We start from the raw sequence: 22,595 nt of genomic DNA on the forward strand, positions 1-22,595 counted from the left end.
CCCGGGCACTTGCCCATCCAGGGGTCTCTGAGTCCCTCACCTGCATCCCCCACTCAGGGGCGTCCCCACTGGGGTATCCCCCACCTCCAACCCTGTGAGCCCGTGAGTCCCGGGTGCTGGACCAGGGCCCACACTGGGCGGGAACAGGAGCTGACAACGGCCACCACCCCTCCACGCCTGTGAGCCCGTGAGTCCCGGGTGCTGGACCAGGGCCCACACTGGGCGGGAACAGGAGCTGACAACGGCCACCACCCCTCCACGCCTGTGAGCCCGTGAGTCCCGGGTGCTGGACCAGGGCCCACACTGGGAGGGAACAGGAGCTGACAACGGTCATCAGTGCCATTCCTTTATTTCTCCCGTTCAGATCCCCACACTCGGACCCCCGTGCCCCCCTCAGAGGGCTTCCCCACCAGGAAGAGAGCCACCTTCCGAGGCCCCACCCCCTTGAAAGGGGCTGAAACCCAGCTGGAGTGCCCGCCAACCCACCACAAAGCCATCCATGGCTGCCACCAGAGTGGGCCAGGGACGCCAGTCCCTGCAGAAGAAAGGTCCCGTGGGGCCTCGGGGACACAGCATCCCAGCTCTGGGCCTGCCTGGCCTGGGAAGGGTGCATCCCTGCTCTGGGCTCGCTGACTCATCCCAGAAACCCCCTGCCCCAGATACTGTAAGCAGAGCTGCTATAGCGTATCGCTCAGGACCACTGGGGCACCATGTGCCAAGAAGATCCGCCTTCCCAGCGGTGTCCACAAGGGCGTGGTGACAGAGGCGTGGTTCAACTCGGGGGTCCAGGCCTGAAGGAGGATCTCAGGTCTCCCCCTGGGTCCAGACCCCACTGCACTGAGGGGGGCGAGGCCGGGGCTGCAGAAGTGAGTCTAGGAGTCTGGCTCTGGGGTCTACGCTCCAGGGTGGTCCTGCTCCCCGAGCCCTCGCCTCTGTGCCTCCAGTTTGGATCTCTGTCCAGACCCAAAATCTGACGGCCACCAACCGAGCTGAGGCCCGAGGGCCAGGGCCGGGGCGTCTGCTGCAGCTGCTGGCGGTGCTCAGGGCGCGGGCCTAGGAGCCAGCCTGTTGTGGGGCTGCAGCACTCAGACCCACGGCCCCTGCTCGCCAGTTGTCCCCTTGCACACGCGTGCTCACAGGCTCTCGGGAAGAAAACAGCAGTTGCACAGATTCCTGAAGAATCAGGAACAGGAGGCTGGGTGTGGAATCCCAGGGGTGAGGTTGGGGGAGGGGACGCTGAGAACACAAGAGTGTCCATGTGCGCCACACGCTGGCCGGGCCATCCCCAATGTCTCAGAGTCACTGGATCTGCTGCCAGGGAGTGAGGCGGGGCCCTGGGGGAGGTGCGGGCGCCAGGGCCTCACGTCTGGGCCAGAGAGAGCTCCTCCAGGCCCCCCTTTCCAAGCCGGTACCTGGCCAGGTCCTTCCTGGTCACCAGCCCGACCACCTGAGGAAGCAAAGCCGGGGCATGAGGCCCAGCGTTCCCTCTGTGGACGCCCCTGCCCTGCATGCAGGGGATGGCACAGCCTGGGGGAGTCCTGGGGGTGGGCAGGCAGGCCAGGGGCAGCAGGACCCCCTCACCTGATTGCAATTGTCCACCACCACCAGATGCCGGAGGCCCAGGGCCCGGAACAGCTTGAACACCCGTGGGAGCGACGCCTCCTGCAACATGGGCACAGCCTCAGCTCACCCACCAGCCCCGCCCCAGCCAGGAGGGGACGGGCCTGGGTCCCCTCAGCAGTACCTGGGGCACCGTGTAGGGCGAGGGGTTCATGAACTCGGACAGGTCCATGGTGCACTCCCGCTCGTCCTGCGACACGTGGATGGACTGGATTGGGGGGAAGCGTGGGTAGGCGTCGCGGAAGTCCTTTAGCCGCAGCCGGCGTCGCAGCAGGCCCATGCTGGAGCGCTCCACGAACACCTGCGGGAGGCAGGGTGGACGGTGGGGTGGGCACTGGGTGCTGGAGGTGCAGAGCCAAGGGCCCCGCCCGGCTCCTGGGCCACCCGACGGCCTACCTTGTGCTTGAGCAGGACGATGAGCTGCGAGCGCAGGATCAAGCCCTGGAGCCGAGCTGGCTGCACGAGAGACGCCTCATCTGCAGGGGCCCTGGGACCCACCAGCGCCACGCCAGCTGGGGGCTCCAGCCAGGCTCCCGGGTGATGCTGGCAGCCCACGGGCACTAAACATGCTGCCGGCACCTCCCCAGGCAGGCCTGCTGGTCCCCAAACGCTCAGGAGGGGCAGCAGGACCCGGACCATGAGGTGCCGGGGGGTCACTGTGTTAGTGCGGGCAAGCGGCAGACTCGCCCTGGCCCAGATGCCAGACAGAGGCAGCATGGCTGCAAGTCCTGTGGACCCCGACAGTCACAGCCCCGACTCCCGACTCCTCGGCTGGGGTACAGCCTGGGGTGGGACCACAAGACGCTGCTGGGGTGCTTCAATAACCACCCACACCGCAGGAACTTCGCTCACAGGCACAGCGGTATGAGCAGAGAATTCTACCAGAAACCCCAGAGCAAGATGCCCACCTTCACGGGAGCCCGCCCCAAACCGCCACCCTGGTCAGCACAGGTGGTGGCCTGGCCTTCCACGGGGCTCGGTACCTGCGTGCCGTCAGCATCCTCCACCACAGGGAAACCGTTGTGGTTGGATGCCGTGCTGCTCAGCACGTCCACGATGACGCCCACCTTCTCCCTCCTCCGCAGGCAGATGACCGGCGTGCTCATCACCTCCCTGGGGAAGAGCCACGCCGTGACCCACCATGTAGCTGACGAAGCCTCCCAGGGCATCCAGCGCCCGCCCAGCCTGCAGGCCTGCCCAGAGGGTACCTGGCGGTGAGTGAGTGCGAGGTGACGGGGGCCTCCCAGTGCAGGAAGGGCACGCTCTGCAGCTGGATGTGCATGTCGTACAAGCCCTGGGGAGAGTGGGCACGGCCATGCACAAGGCTGCCGGGCCCGCCCTCGCCGCAGCCGCCAACCCCCAGTCCCCCTGCCGCACCTCGATGAAGACGTCCCCCACGATCTTGGCGGTCATGAGCACCAGCATGATGGGGAAGCCGTAGGTCACGTTGCTGGTGGCCTCCATCATGATGACCGTTAGGCTCAGCGTCATCCTCACGATCCCACCTGCCCGGGGGAGGGGAAGAGGGAGACTGGGCGGGTGGGGCAGCACCCTGCCGTCCATCCAACCCCGCGGCCTGGCCCCCAGGCAGCACCAGATGGGCATGGGGGGGGTAGGTGGGAGGGACACCCACGTGGTAGCCAGCACTCACCCAGCTGGGCAGCGGCTCCCATCAGGGCGTACTTGCCAGGGTCCGCCCAGACCTGCAGGGACGACACGGGGTGCTAGGGGCACGGTAGCCCCAACCCAAACCCACCCAGGCCACACTGACCACACTGCCCAGGAACGAGTGTCACCTAAGTCTGTGAACACGCTCACCGTGACCGCTCAGGGACAAGTGAACCTGGCCGCCTGACAGACGGGCACGCGGTACGCCGGGGCGGGGCCGGGTGTGGGCAGGAGTCCACGCACAAACACCTGGGCCATGCCAGGAAGCGTAGAAAGCAGCGAAAAGCCAACTCACACTAGCGTACGGGCGAGCCGTGAAGACACGACGCTCACGAGGACCCGCCTGCACAGATGGATCCCCACAACAGCCAGCAGAGGCACACCCACGGAGGCAGAAAGCTGCCCAGGGCTGCCAGGGGCGGGGACACCAACGAGACTGCCTAGCACGGACAGCTGTCCTTCTGGGGTGACGAGAACACCCGGAACCCAGTGGTGGTCGCGGTCACACAACTACCACAGGCTGAGGGGCTGCCCAGCCACTCACTTCCACAAGGCGGGAGTTTACAGTATGAAAGTCACCGTAATGAAAGCCAAAACTCTGTCTGGAAGGAAACTTGGGACACACGACTCAAACCTGGCGAGAGGAAACTCACTGTACCCCTCTGACGGCTTTTTAAGGTCTTGTGTGAACGACTGCAATACAGCTGGAAGGCCCACAGGCTGAAGGCCAAGCCACCCGGGGAGGCAGGTGGGAGGCAAGCAGGAGGCAGCACCGCTGCTGAGGCCTGAGCTGCGCCCCCCAGGCCCCGCCCCCCCAACCCTGGGCTGCTGGGCCCGCGGTGCTCTTTCAGGGCACTGGCCTGGCTGTGGCCCGGCGGAGCTGCACTCACCGCGGCCCCCGTGATGTAGGACAGGGAGATGCCGAACAGCCGGCCCCAGGCAGCGCCAATGAGCAGGGACGGAATGAAGACACCGGCCGACACCGTGAGCCCGTAGGTCCAGCAGGCCAGGAAGAAGTAGACCAGGGTAAACAGGCCAAGCGTCATGGGGTTGTAGGAGCCTGTGGACAGGGCGCTGGCCAGGGCCTGCCACGCGGACTCAACCCCACGTGCTGCTGCCCGCCCAGTGGTCCGGCTGAGCCCCTGGTCAGAGCCCACTCCCCAGGCCTCCCCGTCCTCAGAGGCCCAGTGCAGGGACTCAGGGCCTGGCCCTTGGGCGTGAGCCCAGCCGCCCAGGGGGCAGGTGACGGGGAGCGAGGGCCCTGAGCTGCCACTGACGGTGGGCGACAGCCAGAGCTGAGGCAGAGAGGTTGCAGACAGGCGCCGAGCGGTCAGGGTGGCCCCTCGCCCCCAGGTAACCGAGACCACTGAGCTAGAAGCCGGTCTGCGTCCGGCCTGAGCCTGCCATCAGGAGCACGGGACTGCACAAGGCTCCAGCGCCAGCGCGCCTCCCCAGGCTGTCTCCTGACCGAGCGACCCCTGCGGGCAGCGGCCAGGAGGGAAGCCCACGCGGGGAGGCGAGCGCATCGGAGCAAAGGCCAGGACGGCCTCCAGGGAGAGAACCAGACAGCCTGGGGAGCCTGGCTGGGCCCCTAGGCACTGGCTGCCAGCTGCAGGCCCCAGTACAGCCAGCCCTGCAGCAAGGCCACGGGTGCTCAGCCAGAAGGCGTCAGTCAGCCCGGCCCACGTCTGTGTGCGTGCAGACAGGTCAGAGGGCACAGGCCCACATGGGGATGGCAAACACCAGCTTGGAGCAGGGGCACAAACCTGGGGGGTCGTGGAAAAGGCTGACCACACTCTTCTCCGGGGTGTTGAAGAAGGCCGCAGCCATCGAGTTGTACTCACCATCAGCGCAGAAGAGCTGCAAGGGGTGAGAGTGGACGGGCCAGTGGGATGCGCTGGTCCTGGGCCAGACGGCATCAGGCGCAAGCACGAATGCGGGGGGGGGGGGGGGTGGGGTGGGGTGTCTGGCTGCGGCCTCAGAAAGGAGGCGGGGCCTGAGAGCTTGCGTCAGGAGCAGGCTCCCACGGTGCCTGGGCAGACATCGGTGCCCGGCGTGTGCCAGGCCCAGCCCTCAGGCTGAGCAAGACTGTGTGCCCCTGGAGGCCTTAACGTGAGCAGGGGCTCCCAGCAGAGTGGCATGTGTCCACCCCATGCCACCCCATGTCCGCCCCAGCTGCAGGCCCAGACAGGCCTGTGAGTGTATATTCCACCCTGGGCAACCGGCAAACGGCTCCCGTCTACGAAGGAGCCTGCTCTGGACATTTCCCGTAAACAGAACCACGCTACGTGAGGCCCTTCCCATCTGGCGTCTCTCATGCGGCAGTGTGGGAGCGCATCAGAGCTCAGCCCTCTCCACGGGGAGGGGACCCACCGTGTATGAAACACCCGGCTCCTGCTTGTCGAGGGCGGGCACCGGGGCTGAGGTGAAACCTGCCGTGGTGAGCGTGGGCACGTGGGTCGCCCCTGCACACCCACCCGCCCACCTTGCAGACCCTGCCAGCCCGCCAATCCAGGAGGCCAGGTGAGACTCAGGCCGCGGTGCCCGCCCTCGTCTGGGGGCTTGCCCTGCACCGCCCCCCGGCTGCCTACCTGGAGGGGGTAGGACACAGAGCTCCCCCGCAGGGGCTGACAGTCCCGGGACGAGTAGATGAGCACGAAGGCGGCCGTGGCGGTGACAGCGGCGACCAGCGTGGCCTCGACCACCTGGAGGCAGGGCCGGTGGACGTACCTGGAGCGCACAGCCGGGGCCAAGTGTGGGCCGGCCGATGGCCAGGGTGATGGGGCCTGCCACTCGGGAGGGCCGCCCCGGGCGCCACGCCCATCTGCCCACCCCCCAACAGGCTTCTGCCTGCTCTTGGCTGCCTCCCGGAGAGGACGAGGAGAAAGAAGGCCAAGACCCCGCCACAGTCGAGAACGCCAGAGGCCCCCGGGATGGCTCTCTCAGCAACACGAGCAACTCTGCCAGACCAAGTGTGCCCGGCAGACAACCCTGCAAACCGCCGAGACTGACGCAAGCAGCCCAACACACCTCACCGGGGCCGCGCCAGATCCGTGGGCCGTGCCTTCTGCCAGGCCATACATGCCCCGCCACGCAGGGGGCGGGGAGCACGCTGGGCACAGGGCTGCCACATGGCGAGAGCACAGAGCGGACTGTTTGTAGAGACCCCGTGCAGCCACACCTCTCAAAACTGATTTCTCACCTGATTCGAAACATCGTCAGCCAGTAATTCAAGGCGTTGAACACAGCTCCGAGAATGCCCCCTGGAAAGAGGAAAGAGCAGATAGGTGTCTGGGACTCAGCGAAGCTGCCCATGTGGCAGGGGGGCCGGAGGGGACGCCCGAGGATGGAGGACCCCCCCCATGGACTCAGAGTGAGGAAGGTGAGGAGCTGTCCCCAGCCAAGGGGAGCTTGGGGCCCCCTGCTGCCGGGGACAGCCAGCAGGGGCGGGGCTGCAAGCTTCTCTGGCGCCCGAAGCTGGGCTGGACCTGGAGCCCAAGGCCGTCCTTACCCACCACGCCCATGGCGATGAAGATGGGGATCTCATGGATCACGTACACCATGGTCTGCGTGGAGAGAGAAGAGCAGGCATCCATGAGCAAACCACCGGCCCCTGCTCAGATGAGGCCAGGCGTGCCCAGGGGCCCTGTGCCTCCCCACAGGACACACACCCCAGGAGAGGAACCCTGGCAGGGAGGCTCTGGGGATGGCCCAGGGTTTTGCAAATGGGGAAGTGAGGGGCCACGAAAGAGGGAGAGGACGCTGGTGACCCGGCCACCAGCAGCCTGTCATGGGAAAGAGCCAGCCACTGAGGACCTCTTGGCCTCCGGAAGCCACTGTGGGGCACCAGCCATCAGCCTCAGTGATGCTGCCCGACAGTCCGCAGACGCCTGAGCCTCCCTGAACCACTGCTGGCTGATGGGCGCCCCACCTGCAGGGCCAAGCGAGACACCCCCTCCCAGGGCAGCTCCAGCCCCAGCCCCACAGACAAGGGCTCCCCCCACAGCTGCTCAGGCTGTGCCTCGAGTGCACAGCCTGGCCCCCTCAGAGGAAGGCTGCAGGGCGAGGGGTGCCATGGCGGGCACCTCAGTATCGAATCTTCCGAAGTTGATGAGCCCAGGGCTGGACAGGTCCCACGCATTCCCATGATAAATACTCAGGACGAAGTTCAAGGTGAAAGTGGAGATCATGGAAGCAAAGAACTGCAGGCAGAGAGACGCGCACTGTCAGAGCCGACATGTCGCAGTAGCGGACGCCCCAGCGGGGGACGGCAGGGAGAGACCGTGGGCTAAGGGCTGCCCAGCCTCAGAAGGAGGCCGTCCCCGGCACTCACGATTCTCCACGTCAGGAACTGGTTCCAGAAGGACGCACCCTCCTCCAAGCTGAACAGCACCCCACCTGGAAGAGCAGCCGCCAGCCCTGAGGTACCTGCCCCATCAGACAGCCCTGCACTCATGGCCGCCCCAGCTCCCGCCCCCAGGGCCAGCGGGGCTCTCAGGAGGCCCACCCCACGTGCTCAGCGGCAGAGTCCCCCAACACCAAGACCCTCCTTCCCCACAGCGGGGGCCGGCAGTCACCCCTCCTCACCCACGGGGGCCCCGAAGGCTGCGGACACTCCAGCTGCAGCTCCTGCCGAGACGAAGTCCCGCTTCTCCGTGTCTCTGCGAAAGTACTCGAAGATCTGGGCCAGGACAACAGAGATGCCTCAGCCCGGGCCTCTGATGTCACTTCTCTCAGACCAAGGGAGGGGGCCCAGAGTAAGGGGGAGGGGAGGGGTGGGGGAGGGGCCAGAGTGGGGGAGGGGCCAGAGTGAGGGGCAGGGGCAGGGTGGGGGAGGGGAGGAGAGCGGGGAAAGGGCCCAGAGGGAGGGAGATGGGGAGGAAGAGAAGGGGGAGGGGAGCGGATGGGCTCAGCCACGGGGTCGGCTGGCATGACTGCGGAGCAGGGTCCTGGGCAGCCTCCTTGTCCACTGACGTCCAGAGAAAACTGCCCACTCCAGCAGTGACCACACGCTGCGGTCTGTGCAGGAAGGACCAGTCGGCACACGCGAGCTTCCCGATCTCTCTGGGCTGCATTCCCGTGGACACTTCTCAGAGCTACATGCCGTTTCCACACAGACACACACCCCCGCACGGAGCACCGAGCGACCGGACGCCCCATGGACCAGAGGCTGAGGCGAGGAGGCTACGGGGGAGGTGGGCCTGGCCCGGGGAGCGGCCCTGGGGACTCGGGGGACTCACCTTGAAGTCCCGCTTCAGCGATGTGGACCGGCCCTGGGAGATGCCCGCGGCGATCACCGAGCCGGAGTGGATCATCGGCCCCTCCTGGAAGGCACGGGCGGTGCGCTCTGGAGGTCAGCCCGCCCCCATGGCCCCAGGGCAGCGGCAGGGGGCACACGCTGGGGCAGCCGCCTTCCGTTACCTTCCCCACGGCCAGCCCCCCCACCACTGACAGGATCACGCCGGACACTTTGATCACCAGGGTCTGGAACACAAAGGAAAAGATGCCAAATCTGATTACAGGCGACACGTGGTCAAGAACCCAAACGACAAACTGCACACAGCGAGGAGCCTCATCATGACCCCTGGCAGGCAGGGGGCCAAAAGGGGGCCATGGCCCAGGCAGGCGTCCGGGGATGGGGACTGGCAGCCGGCGTTCCCTTGCCACCCATCTCCTCAGGCCTTCCGTCCCGGGCACTCACGTCCACACAGGAGACATGCAGAGCAGCTTTCGCTCTGACCTCGGGCTTTGCTCCCTGCTCCCCTGAGAGGGACTAGACCCCCCACTGCCTGGAGCACCCCATCCCCAGAAAGGGCAGGAGAGATGTCACCTGCAAACCCCTGGCCCAGGTCCACCCCCCCCCCCACCCCCGGAAATGCCCAGGAGTCGTCGTCCAAAGAAAGCTCCCATAACCCTCGCCAGCATGTCCACACACAGGCGCGTCAGCAGCAAACAGTGTGGGTCTGGGCAAATTTTGGAGGTGAACGTGAGCAAATAGAACACTCCTAAGTCGGCAAGGATGTGTCCTGGGCTGAGCCCTGAGCCCCGAGCCCCCAGGGGCCGCCTCGCACCTCACCTTGAGCCTGACCACGTGGGGGATCTTCACCCCGTTGAGGAAGCACTTGATCTGGGGGATCCCGCTGCCAGCGGCGACCGGCTGGAAGGAGAGGAAGCATTGAGCCCGCAGGCCAGGCAAGCCACTGCCGCTGCCACAGGCCCAAGAGGACGCACCTGGTGGGGCTTGGTCTGCCGGGGGAGGGGGCTGCTTGCCAACCACCGAAGGGAACAAATGCCATGGGCGTAGGGGGCCCGGTGGCCCCCTGGGCAGGTGGGGGTTCCCAGGACAGGGGGCCTGCTGAGGGGCCCGTGCTCTTGCCTGCCCAGGGGACCCTGCACTGCACCCAGATGCTTCCGGACATGGCCCCCTCCTCCTTCTAATGCTCCCACAGGGAGGAGCAAAGGGGCATGGGGAAGAAGGGGGTCCTGGGGCACGTAACCCCTCGGTGGGGCCCTCCACCAGCAGACCTTCGGGTCTGGGCCAGAGGGCCCACCTACCTCTACGAAGGCGACGATGGTGGAGCCGAGGAGCACGAAGGCGGCATTGAGTGCGGCCCAGAGCAGGAGGGAGAAGGACAGCCCGCCGTGCTCTGTGAACCTGTCGATGTCTGCGGCTGTCAAGGGCCACGTGCTGTGGGGTCATGGGGCGCCGCTCCCCAGGGGGCTGTGCTCTGGCCTCCAGGGCACTTAATGGGCATCTCGGGGTCACCGCACATCCCCACCCTGAGACTCGTAGCCCCACCCAGTCATGCTGCCCAACCCACAGCAGAACACGGCGGGGGTCCCTCCTGTGGGTCCACTGGCTTCCAGTGACCACAGACAAAAGATACTGTCCTTGACGAGCCTGTACTTAAGGCCGGCCAGCTTCTCCACCACGATGTCAATGAAGCAGGCCACGAGACCCGTGAGGATGCCCACCATGGCGCAGATGACCCAGCGCTTGATCTCCACCGTCCGGAAGGCCTGCGGGCCATCACGGGCGGGCGTGGTTGTCAGGGGCTGCTCTGTGACCTCCACTGGGCACAGGCTCACCCTGCAGGCCTCCAGACCCAGAAGAGCAGCCCCACTGGTGTCTCAGAGGCTGTGGAGCCCTGGGGGATGGAACCCCAACCAAGGCGTAACTGGATGCTGATGCTGCGGCCGCCATTGAGAACAGCCTCCTCAGAGGTGACAACGTGACGCTGGCATGGGCACCTGAGCCCGGCCATGGGCAGCGCTCACCCCAGAAAGCCAGGTGGGGCTGGGGCAGGGAGGAGATGGAGGGAGGCAGCGGGGTCTCACACAGACGGATGGACACACACACACACACACACACACACACACACAGACACACCGCCCCCCACCCCACCCAGCTCACCCGCAGGCTCACCACCCAGCTCGCCCCCTGGCTTGCTCGCCCCAGCTCACTGGCAGGCTCGCCCCCAGCTCCCCCGCAGGCCCCCCCCCCACCATGCAGGCTGCCCCGCAGGCCCGCCCCCCAACCCCGGCTCCCCCGCAGACTCACCGTGTGGTTGATGCGCCGCTCTTCCTCCAGGAACAGCTGGTTCTCGCTGTTGTCGTAGTCCAGGCTCTGCAGACCGGGTGGCAGACAGTGGTGAGCGACCCTGGCCTGCGGGCACAGGCCGGCCAGGCTGGGGCAGGGTGGGGCGCAGGGGGCCCACCTCGTACTTGAGGGACAGCAGCTTCTCGTTGTGTGGGATCTCCCTGGGGAAGGGGTGAGGGGGGTCCATGTCCTGCGGGGAAGAGACAGAGCTTGGCAACCCAGCACGTGTCAGGACGCAGCAGCACAAGGGAGGGGCTGTGCCCACGCGCCCCACAGGGCAGCGATCCTGAGCCCAAAGCCAGGCCAGGCAGGTGGCTGCACGTGGAGACGCAGAACCTCACAGGAAGCAGGTGGTCAGGCCCCGTGACACCTGTCAGGCAAGTTATTCCAGGAACCAAGGTGGCCTGGCCCCAAAAAGCAAGATGGAAAATGTCTGTGGCGCGACAGGACACCCGCTGTGGGCACTCGTCCATGCTCCAGCTCTGGCCCCGGACGCCCAGCTTCTCTGAGTGACGAGTGAGTCTGGGCTGAGAGAGGGCCGGGCTGGGACTAGAAGACCACCGTAGGACCAGCGGGCTGGAGACGCAGCTGATCTCCAAAGGGCAGGGGTCAACCAGTCCTGCCCATGTGATGGACGTCCACTCAAACCCCACACGGAGCGGTCAGGGCCCTTCCGGCCGGTAAATGTGGAGGGCTGGGAGGGGGCTCCCGGGGACGGTGTGGGGCTCCGCACCCCTCCCCACACCTTCCCTGGGGGTCTCCCCCATCTGGCCATGCCCGAGTTGTGTCCTCTGTGGTAAACCAGTAACATATGCGAAGTGCTCCCCTGAGCTCTGCAAGTCACTCTGGCACGTTACGGAAGCAGGGAGGGGTCGTGAGAGCCCTGATCTGCGCTGGTCAGTGGGAACACAGGTGGCGGCCTGGACTGGTGTGGGAGGGGGCTGTTTCATGGACTGAGCCCTCAGCCCGTGGGTCTGTGACGCCATTAGGGCCAGAAGGAACCGAGCTGCAGGACACCTGGGGGCGTCTGGACAAGCAGGTGACGTGGCATAAAAGCAGAAACAGGCCAACACTGTTTCAATAAAGGACCAACTCCACATAGAGCACCTCAACAGACATAGGCAAAACATCTGACAGAACTCAAGGGAAGAATTCGGGGACCTCCTCCACCCGATCAGGGTGCCTGTGAAGACCCACACGTAACAGCAGGCACAGGGATGGGAGACTAAGGCCTCTCCTCTGAGACCAGGACAAGACGAGGATGCCTGCTCGGGCACCTCTGCTCAGCTCAGTCCTCCAGGCTCTACCAGGGCAATCAGGCAAGAGAGAAAGGGAAAGGCACTCAGGGCAGGAAGGAAGAAGTGAAACCCTTCTTTGCAGATGACATAGGCTGATATGTAGAAAACCCCAGAAAGTACTCTAAAAAAACATATTTCCATGTTCCTGCAATGAACAATCCAACAAAAAATTAAGAAAACAACTCCATTTACCACAGCATAAAAAGTAAGACTCTACAAAACAAAACGTATTTCTAGAAAGCACTAAACAAAGCAAGTGAAGATCTGTACACTAAGAACTATAACACGTTGTTGAAAAAAAAAAAAAAAAGGAAGACCTAAACAAATGAGAAGCTATGCAGAGCTCATGGATCAGAAGATTGGATGTTAAGAGTCGACACCACCTCTGTCTAAACTCCAGCTGGAGCTTCTGAAGAAACTGATGAGCTGAGCCTGAACCCCACATGGAAACACACAAGGGATCCTGAACAGCCAAAACCTCTTTCAGGAAATGAACAAAGTGAGATGGCTCAAGCTTCCTATTTCTGAGACTTGCTACAAACCTAGAGGCGTCAGGGGAGTGTCGCCTAGGCACAGGGACAGGCTAAGAGCCCAGAAGCAAACCCGTCACAGCAACTGACCTTCAGCGATGGTGCCGAGACAACTCGACAGGGAAAGCGCTACCTTCTCAGGAAACGGCGCTGGGAAAGCTGGGCACCCAGGTGCAAAGAACGAAGCTGGACCCTTATCTTACATCACGTACAAAAGTAGGGGAAAGCGGATCAAAGATCTAAACTGTAGAACACAAGACTGGAGTAAATGCTTATGACCTTGGCCTGGGCGGTGGTTTCTTACCTATGACACCCAAAGCACACGCAACAAAAACAGGCCAAGTGGACTCTCTCTGTCAAAATTAGCAGTGTTTGTGCTTCAAAGGACACAGACAGAAAGTGAGGAGACCAGTAATGGACCAGGAGGGAATTTTTGCACATCCTGCAATTGACAAGCAATGTGTGTCTGGAGTGTACAAAGATCTCTCAGAGTTCAATCACAAAAACACAAACAACCTGGTTAAGAAACGTGACAGGACCCAGAAGTTCTCCAAAAGACACGAAGGCTGGGTGGCGCCAGCAGCCTCAGGGGGGGATGCAGGCTGACTCCCGAGGAGGGGGTCAACCACACGTCTGTGGGAGGGGTCTCGGGAAAAGGCCGGAAACTGCTGGATGCTTCAACCCCCGAAACAGGGGCAGGAAAAGGGACACCACCCAGGTTCAAGGGCCCAGCACCCTGAGATGCCCTCCCCCGGGCCACCATGGGCCTCGTGCCTGGTCCTCCCAGGCCGCACACAGCAGCTTGCTCCTGACGTGCATGCCCCCACCTGTGCTCATCATCTCAGCCTCGGGGACGGGGTCCCGCAGGGCAGCCTCCCCTGGTGGCCCCCGTGTGCACAGCACTGTCCCCACACTCTGCATGGCACCGTCACCGCCTGCCATCCTCCTGTGTGGTGTTCTCCGTCCGCCCTCCGCCATGCTGCATCTCCAGAAAGCAGGCCTGGCCGTCTGGGGCGAGGCGGGGCGGGACGGGGCGGGGAAGGGGCCTGGTTGAGCAGGATCCTACTCACAGGGTCCAGAAGCTCATCGTCCAGCTCCACGCTGCTCAACTGTCCGATCCGAAAGAATGCCGAGTGTGGTGACTGGAAGCAGAAGAGAACCACAGGCTACTCAGCTGTAGGACGAGCTGCATCTGCATCACCCCCCCCGACCCCCTGACCCCGGTGTCCCGGGCTCCTCGGGGGAGCACAGACCTTCGCATGTGGGAGATGCCAGCTGGGCCGGCGCTGCCCCCACGTCCGGCCCGGGACCCACAGCCTGTCCCATCCCCGGGGTCCTCCTGGGTCCCCCCTCCTGTCCTGGGAAACCCAGGGGATTGAGCCCTTCCTCTGGGAGCCCTTCATCCCGCACCTCCCGGCCACCCGCAGAGGCCCCATCTCTGTCCCCCCATCATGACATGAGCCGCTCCACCAGGTGGGCCCGTCACAGGCCTCCCAACTACCACCCCCACCCAGACACGCGGTCAGAGGAGGGTCCTTTCTGGGGCAGGGCATTCTGAAGCAAGGCGCATTACTGGGCCCGGGACAGATCAATCGCAGAGGACAGTCTGGCACGTGCCCACCCTCATGCCCAGCACCAGGCATGGCACCCGTGAGGACCCAGAGACGAAGCACAGGCCGCCACAGGCGCAGCCCCGGGAAACGAGCCCCCTGCAGGACAGGGGCACAGCGTGCACGTGCGGCTGGGCTCCTGGCACTCGGGCACGCAGGGACGAGGACTGAGGGCCCGCCACATGGGAGCTCGGAGCACACGGGCACCCCACAGGAGGGAGTGCACTCGGCAGCGCACCCAGCCACCAGCGGTGCTGGCCCCGGGCTGCAACCACAGCGGCACAGGCCGCGGCCCGCACGGGGTCGGGGGGCCGCCCTGCCCCTTCCCGCCGCCGGCGGTGCGGCAGCCCCCTGGCTGTGGCCACATCACTCCACCCTCTGCTCCGCTCCCACCGGCCTTCTGTGTGTGCACACGTGCGCCTGCAGGCGTGCACGCGGACAGGTACGCACGCGTGGGTGTGCACGCGCGTGGGGCCTGTGTGCGCTTCAGCAGGGGTGTGTGCACGCGTGTGTTGTGTGTGTCCCCCTCTGAGGACACCAGCCTGACCACACTGGGACCTGACCTCAGCTGCCGAGGCCCCACACAGGCTCCAGGCTGGGGGGACCGCCCGGGGGCACTGCTCCCCCACGACAGGCAACCTGTCAGGCGCGCTCACGAGCCCACCATCCTGCTCCAGCCGCTTTCCTCCAAGTGTAAATGGCAAACGTCAGTACAATGGAAGGGAGCAGAGAAACACAACTGCTTTCTTTCGTAAAAACAACTGACAACACCCTCAAAACTGCTGACTCTGATGAGGAAGGCAGGAGGGCCTGGCTGGCTGACCCAGAAAGGACCCAACTTCCCAGGCCAGGCCCGAGCTGGCTGCAGCCTGTGCTCCCCACACAGCCACACGTCACCAGAGGGCATGCCGGCCAGCAGCCCGCCGGCGGAGCACACACTAGGACTTCTCCATTGAGGAGATGGGGTGCAGAGACAGGCAGAACTGAAAGTGGGCTTCTGAAAGCAGCAGGAAAGACCCAGCTGCCCCCTGACCCGACAAGCGGAGCCGCAGAACCAGGTGGAGGGGGCACGCATGTCTCAATGCACTGACGGAGCGCACCGCCAGGCGCTCCCACTCCGCCGTCGTCGGCCCACAGAGCAGTGCCCCTGCCAGCTCAACAGCCCGAGGGCCAGGCTGCAACCACGCGGCCTGGGGAGAGGGGGGCAGCATGGCCCCGGAGGTGTGGACACCCCCACCAGGAGTCGCAGGTGAGCACACGAGGGCAGCAGGGAGCTGCAGTCAGACCGGGCAGGGGCTCCTGCAGAGACGGAGCCCCCGCTGTGGCTCCCGGCCGCACCCCTCCTCCAGCGCCCTCATGTTTTCATCATCTCTTTCCCAAACTCTATGAGCATCTCACAAACGAATTATCTTTTATGATGAAAAAAGTTGTTCACTGGATGTACGGGGACTTGCTCTCTCTCTTTTCTTACATCCAAGCTAATTGCTAGCACTTCCCCACACTGCTGATGCACACGACAGCCTGGATGAAACCTCTGTGCTTCCGGAAGGACTGCAAGATTTCACTGCATGTGGCTCCCCTGAGCCGACATGCCTGGAACGCCAGTCCTGAGGGAGAGCAGGCAGGGGCTGGGCAGTGGCTATGAGAGGCAGGATGCGGGCACTGACGGGTGTGCCCACGTCAGCGCCCGGTTTCGGCACGGCACTGCCCCAGGGTAAGACAGAAGGCCCTCGGGAGACGGGGTGCGGCACACAGGCCCTCTTGTACTGTCTTTTCAACTTCCCATAAATCCACAATTAATTAAAAATTTATATGCAAATAGGACTACATCAAAGTGAACTTCCGTGCAACAAAGGAAACAATGAACAGAGTGAAAAGAAACCAGTCCTACAGAGCGGAACTCCTGCAGCCCAACAGCAACAAATGACTCGACTAAACAGACCCGCCACGGGGCTTGGGGCGCGAAGATCAAAAACACAATGCGATAACACCTCACACCTGTGAGGACGGCCAGGGTCAAAAAATAAAGAAACAAGCTCTGGTGAGGATGTTCCGGAACCAGTGCCCTTGTGTGCTGTTGCTGGGAGAGTAAAACAGAGCAGCTGCTGTGGAAAACAGGACAGAGATTCCTCTAAAAATTGGGAATAGAATTACCTCGTGATCCAGGAATTCCACCTCCGGGTAGAGGCCCAAATGACCAGCAAAAGGGGTCTCAAAGAGGTGTGTATACACTCACACTCACGGCAGCATCGTTTACAGTAGCCAAGGGGCAGAGCACCCCAACTGCCCACTGGAAGATGGCGCATAAGGCCTTAGGCCGTCTAACGCACAGTGCAGCGCTACTCCGCCTCAGAAAGGAGGAAACCCCGTCACTTGCTCCAGCACCCACAGACCTGGAGGCGCCGAGAGAGAAGCCAGTCACAAAACAATGAACGCCCTATGACACCGCTGCTCTGAGACGTCACACAGACGGACAGCAGACCGGCCTTTGCCAGGGGCTTGGGGAGGGCTGGGGGTCGGGCTTCACAGGGGCCAGAGGTTCAGTCTGGGAGGACGAGAGGTCCTGGAGGTGCTGCTGCTGACGGTGGACTCAGGGCTGCCGACTGCGCATGCTTGGCCTTGGTTAGGGTGGTAAACGGTGCTACATAGTTTCCGCATCGTTAAAACAGACGGCAAGCAGTTTACGGGCTGTCTGCGCACCTCTGTTCTCTGCTCTCCAACCCCTTCAGCCAGAAGCCCCCCGGCCTCGAGCACTGAGGACACGCACAGGGCCTCTGCCACCAGGGCCTTATAGTCAGAAAAAACAGGCTGCCCATAAACAAAGTCAGCGTGCACCGTGAGGGAGGCTTTGAGGGTGATGCCAGGGCCCGAGGGAGAGGCCAGGGTCCAATAGCAGCGGGGGCAGTGGCATTGGGCCGAGAGCTGACGAAAGACGGTGGGGGATGGCAACAGCCCCACCGTGGCCTCACTGTCCGAGCACAGCCACCTCTGCCCGGGGGGCCTCCCGGACGCCCTGACCAGCTCTCGGCCCACCTTGTCCTCACCTCTCCCACACGGTTTGGCTGTACTCACGTCCTCTGCCTCCCAGACTCTGAGTCGCCCGCACCGGCCCTGGGCAGAGGCTACTGCAGGCCTGGGGGAGACAGGGGAGAGAGGGAGCCCTCGGGGAGGGCGCCGGGGTGGCTGGCCTGCACCCTGTGGAGCTGGGGCAGCTGGAAGGGGAGGAGGACAGCACGCGGACACCGAAGCAGAGGGACTTTCCGCCAATGCTCACCCCAGCCTGGAGCTGCTGCCGGCTCAGGCTTCCCTCTGTGAGTCCTCAGAAGCCTCCGCTTCCTGTTGCCCACCCTCTGCCCACGCACATGACTGTGACTCGCTGGCTGACGCCACCTCCCCTGCCCCAGGGGTGGACAGGCAGCAACTTGCCTTCACCCCACACTTGGGCACGACGGGCTGAGGACCAGAGAGAGAGAAGAGCAGCTCCGAATGGCCTGGTTCCCGACGGATGGGGTTAAGCTCAGGGTGCCCCACAACCCATGCTGCCCAGGACGGCCCAGAGTGGCACCCCACAGTGCCTGGCAGGTTCCCATGTCGGGTGCACCAGACTCCAGCTGGGGACGCCCTGCAGGAAACCCCGCGGCACCCGGCTGCCACTTCAGCTCAGAAGGCCCTGTTCCAAAAGCAGCTTCCAAGTGTGCTGCGGTGAACTCAGCCCACCGGTCCAGAACCACCCCTCCTGCAAGATGGCTGGCCTTGAGGGGCTGAGTCAGCGGCAGGGGAGTTGCACAAGGAACGGCAACCCAAAGACCATCAGAGCCCAGCTGCTGTTTCTAACACCCCTGGGAGTGACCAGTGTTGGCCGCCTTTCATGACGGGCGGCTGGGGACTGGACATGGGTGACCCTCCTTGCCAGCAAGGAGCCTGAGCACTTGCCTCTGCTGGTGCAGGGCAAAGCTCCTGCATCAATGCCTCCGGTGACCCCCTAGCCCCTCCATTCGCCCACCCCAGGCTCTCTGCGCATCCTTCAAGCCTGGAGTCTCCAGCTTCCCGAGGATTCTCCATGAGATAAAGACAACTGGAAGCCTGCAGCTGTCCCCTGCGGGTCCACCCTGGCTCCTTCCCCAGCCCCACCACTCACTCCAATTTGCTTCTCAAATGCACTCTCCCTTTCTCTCTCCTCTCTGTCTACTGGCCAAAGGATCATGCAGCCTTCAAGACTGGACCCAGGGTGACCTCTCCTGCCCTTGGGGCCCCTCACGCAGTCCTCCCAGAGCACTGGGCCTGTTCTTCCTGGAGTTGGAGCCAGTGGCCAGGGAGCTGCACTGTTCACCTCTGTGTGCAGCTGGGGCACACGGCAGATGCACCACATGTTATTTTCAAATTGCTTAAGAGCAGCTAATCACTTATTATTAAACACAAATGAAAAACAAAAAAGCCTGTAAAGGTTTTTTACAGAGAAATGAGTTTCAAGGGAAGAGTCAACAGGTTCTTAAGAAAAACAAACAAACAAACCAACTCCTCTGTCTATGCTGTCTAAGGAGAACTGAGAAACCCCAGCACACTGAGCCCTGAAATAAACTCCAATTCCATCTGGAAGCTTTCAATCACTTTACCTGTTAGCCCTTAGGGCCAGTTTTTCCTATTTGTAGTTTGTAGATTTCAGATCACTTTCTTTTAAAGAGAAGAAAAAAACAAACATTTTCAGAAGAAAATAGCAAAGCAGCCCTGTCTCCTAGCAGATTAAAAACCACTGCAAGTCAGACCCTTTAGGTCACTTCTCATGTGGACAGACAGCGCTTGAGCAGACCTCACTCACGGAGCAGACCGTGATCCTCACTGTCCAACGCATCTCTAGGGGAGCAGGGGAACCTAAAGATAAGTTCTGGGGGAACAGCCCCATGCTTGAGTCCTTCCTAATTAAACACCACACAAGGGTGTAAAGGACAAGTCTAGGACACAGTGAGAAAAAAGAAAGGGGAAGAAAAGTCACAAAACAGAGTAAGGCCACGCAATCAACTCAAAATTAACACCACACACAGGAACTGACTTAAGTGACAAACTTCTGTGCTGACTCCCGGGGCACACTTCGACCACTCGGATTTGTCTTCCTGCATCTGGCTGCGCTTGCATTCCAATGAACAGCTGCGGGAAAACCGAACGCACGTCCCTGTCATTCCAAGATGGCCCTGAAACCGCTGCGTCTAAAGGGGCCAGGCCGAGTCCCCAAGGTATGCCCACTGAAAAAGCAAACTCCGCGACCTAAGCTCTTGAAACGTCCTTCCTAGCGGATCAAAAACGACCCGATAAAAACAGTACCTCGTATTAAAAAAAAAACAAAAACAGAAAGTAATGGGTGACCTGAGCAGCAGACCACTTGCCTTCTCTTCACAACCGCTGTGGAGCAAACAGGGAGGAAACAGCTTCGCGCTGCCGGGGCTCGACCGCAGCGGCCGGGCTCCACCGGGGACGAGGGGCCGGTCCCGCGATCCCGCGAGTCCGGAACCGGCGGGGCCCGGCTTCCGAGCCCGCCCTGCCGTCCGCCCGGCGGTCCGAGCAAGGACTCTCCGCGTCCCCGGCCCCCGGCCCCCGCGAGCGCGGCGCGGACCCGGCCCGACCCCCCTTGCCCCCGGCTCACCGCGCGGGCGGCCGCGGGCCCGGCTCCGTTCAGCAGCGGCGCCGCCTCCCCGGCCGGCGCCCCGGGCCGCGGCGCCCTCCGCAGCAGCGGCGCCGCCTCGTCGTCGTCCAGGTCGCGGCCGGACCACGACACCTTCTTGGAGACGTTGGCCATGTCCCGCCGCAGTGGACCGGCTGCCGGCGCCGCGGCCGTGTTTGTTCTCGTGACCCGCGCCGCCGCCACGTGACGGCCGTTCGGGTCACGTGGCCCCGACGGCGCCCTCGTGACACGACGGCGCCTCGGGGCGCGCGCGGCCTTCTGGGAGTTGCAGTCCCGCCGCCCGTCGCCGGCTGGGCCGCGCGGAGAGCGAGCCGGCTCCAGGGCGAGTCCGCACAGCCGTGCATGCAGACCCGCCTGTCGGGACGGGTCCCCGCGCAGCAAACGGTTGTGTTGAGGACACACCATATGGCCCTGTGGCCTTCCTGCAGAAAACGCTGCACTGAGCGCATCACACAGGGAAAATCCAGTTGAACCTCAATTTCGTGACACGCGCCAGCTAGGCAGCTCTTCCTGCGGTGTCAGCGTCCACCGAGAAACACCGAGGAACACCGCGAGACCGCCCTGGATGACAGCAGATTAACTGCTGGGCAACCGAGGCTGCTCGTGGGCCTGGCATTTGGGGGACAATTGGCAAAGATCAGACTCGCACTGTGCATTAGGTAGGGGTGTTACTGCAGCGCCCAAACCTGGGGCGTAACTTTCATCTGGGTGTCATATCAGAAAAGCCCATTTCCTCTGGAGACAGCACTGAGATATTCAGGGACTGTGATGTGATGTCTGCAGCGTAGCCTCAGGTGATTCACAGGCCAATGGCAATCACAGTATGTAGCTACCCCCAGAAGGAGAAAGTAAGCTGGTGGGATGTTAGCACCCATGAATCCAGGAGAAATACACCTGTGCCATGTATTCTTCTTGTAACTTTTTTCTTTAAATTTGAAGCTTTTCAAAATAAAGACATTACAGAAGTTCTTTATAGGCTTTTTTCCTGCACGTTTCAAAAATAAAACCAAAACTGAAACCAAAATAAGAGGAAGGAAGCCCAACAGGATTGTAAGTTTTCCCCAAGATGGCCAAAGGTGTGACCTGGCTTTGCCCTTTTGCGGGATAAGCCAGCCCTGTCTGTGGAGGAGGGCCTGGAAGCTATGGAGTGCAGCTGGCTCAGGCTCCGAGGAGCAGTGGGGCTGGTTTTCGACTGAAGGGAGTAGGCAAGTGCAGGTTGTATGAAGCTCAGGCCTGTGGAGAGCTGCACAGAGAGATGGGGAAGTGAGAACAGGCCTAGGGACGAAGGGTCCGGAGGGGAGGCCCCTCTGCATTTTTCCGTCCTCCCTACCCAGGAACGCAGTGGACTCAGATCAGAGGTGGGGTTGATAGGATTCGAGGTGGGTGTGGCTCCCATCATTCACCCACTGGGGATCCCCATGTCTTGTTCAGCCTCCCCTGCCCCAAAACCTAGACGGGCTTCCCTACACTCCTCGGTGGAAAGCCCTGCTGCTGCTGCTAAGTCACTTCAGTCGTGTCCAACTCTGTGCGACCCCATAGATGGCAGCCCACCAGGCTCCCCCGTCCCTGGGATTGTCTAGGCAAGAACACTGGAGTGGGTTGCCATTCCCTTCTCCAATGCATGACAGTGAAAAGGGAAACTGAAATTGCTCAGTCGGGTCCAACTCTTCTCGACCCCATGGACTGCAGCCTACCAGGCTCCTCTGCCCATGGGATTTTCCAGGCAAGAATACTGGAGCCCAGCCCTGCCCAAATGCCTAACGACCTGAGTTCCCACCAATCTCCCCCACAAACACCTTCCCAGGCGGGTCTCCCCTCCTGGAGAGGCCCCACCAAGCACCTGGACGCAGGTTGGCAGACAGCCCACTGCCACACTACCTCTGCCAAATGCCCACCATTTCAGCATCTGTGAACACTGGGCAGAAATGCTGCTGTGAAAGTTAATAGACGATGCTGTGGTGTTCTAACAGGTGTTCGTAACACACCTGAAAGCTGCTGAGGGTGGCAAACAGCCTGCGTGTTCTCTCAATGCTGGCGACCCAGCTGTCCCTAAAGAAAGACTTCCTAATCAAATTAATCTTCCCCTAAAAGATGTCATCTCTCCCTCCTCAATGGTGCAACGCAGCCAGGGCTACGGAAAAGGCCAGAGGAGCCTGGGAAAGAAGGGACTGAGAAGGGCAGCTCTCTGTGAAGACAGATACGCCCTGGGGAAGTGCCAGGGGAAGCAGAAGTCTGTGGTTCTAGCACCTTCCTGTGGCCACCCAGGGGGGTTTCCAGACCTGGGATTCATCCTCTGACCTTGACTCACGGATGGCTGGGGAATGGGCTGGGAAGGGGGAGGGGAGGTGGCTGGCCAGACTGGCCCAAGGCCTGGGATCACCGCTAAGAGGCCCCAGGGACTGATTTCAGCACCGCCCCTAACCCCCGCCCACTAGCAGGCCTGTTTCCAGACTTAGTGATTCTAAGCTTTTCCGACAGATGAACAGACGTGCTCGCCGCCCCCACCACACACACCCCAAAGCTGCTCTTTTCTGCGCCCACAGATTGACTTTCAGGTTCTGAGATCTTGCAAGGATTAATTTACATCACACTGAT

The 22,595-nt window shown here is 62.5% G+C and overlaps 1 protein-coding gene across 1 annotated transcript; it reads right to left on the reverse strand.

Annotated features, from left to right (window-relative positions):
* Positions 1-333: 333 nt before the first annotated feature.
* On the reverse strand, positions 334-20,163 carry CLCN7 (chloride voltage-gated channel 7). The gene is made up of 25 exons (XM_027961165.2): positions 19,962-20,163; positions 13,787-13,858; positions 11,007-11,078; positions 10,850-10,915; positions 10,176-10,308; positions 9,844-9,953; positions 9,365-9,445; positions 8,710-8,772; positions 8,529-8,612; positions 7,876-7,969; positions 7,622-7,686; positions 7,374-7,490; positions 6,800-6,854; positions 6,491-6,551; positions 5,880-6,018; positions 5,055-5,148; positions 4,179-4,348; positions 3,272-3,323; positions 2,998-3,125; positions 2,829-2,914; positions 2,604-2,733; positions 2,017-2,076; positions 1,745-1,921; positions 1,582-1,662; positions 334-1,447 (listed from the first exon to the last, which is right to left on the reverse strand). Exons 1-25 carry the CDS (start codon positions 20,112-20,114, stop codon positions 1,361-1,363), a joined length of 2,430 nt encoding a protein of 809 aa, XP_027816966.2. The 5' UTR covers positions 20,115-20,163; the 3' UTR covers positions 334-1,360.
* Positions 20,164-22,595: the final 2,432 nt, after the last annotated feature.

This window comes from Ovis aries, chromosome 24 (assembly GCF_016772045.2).
Source record: "Ovis aries strain OAR_USU_Benz2616 breed Rambouillet chromosome 24, ARS-UI_Ramb_v3.0, whole genome shotgun sequence".
NCBI classification, from domain to species: Eukaryota; Metazoa; Chordata; class Mammalia; order Artiodactyla; family Bovidae; genus Ovis; species Ovis aries.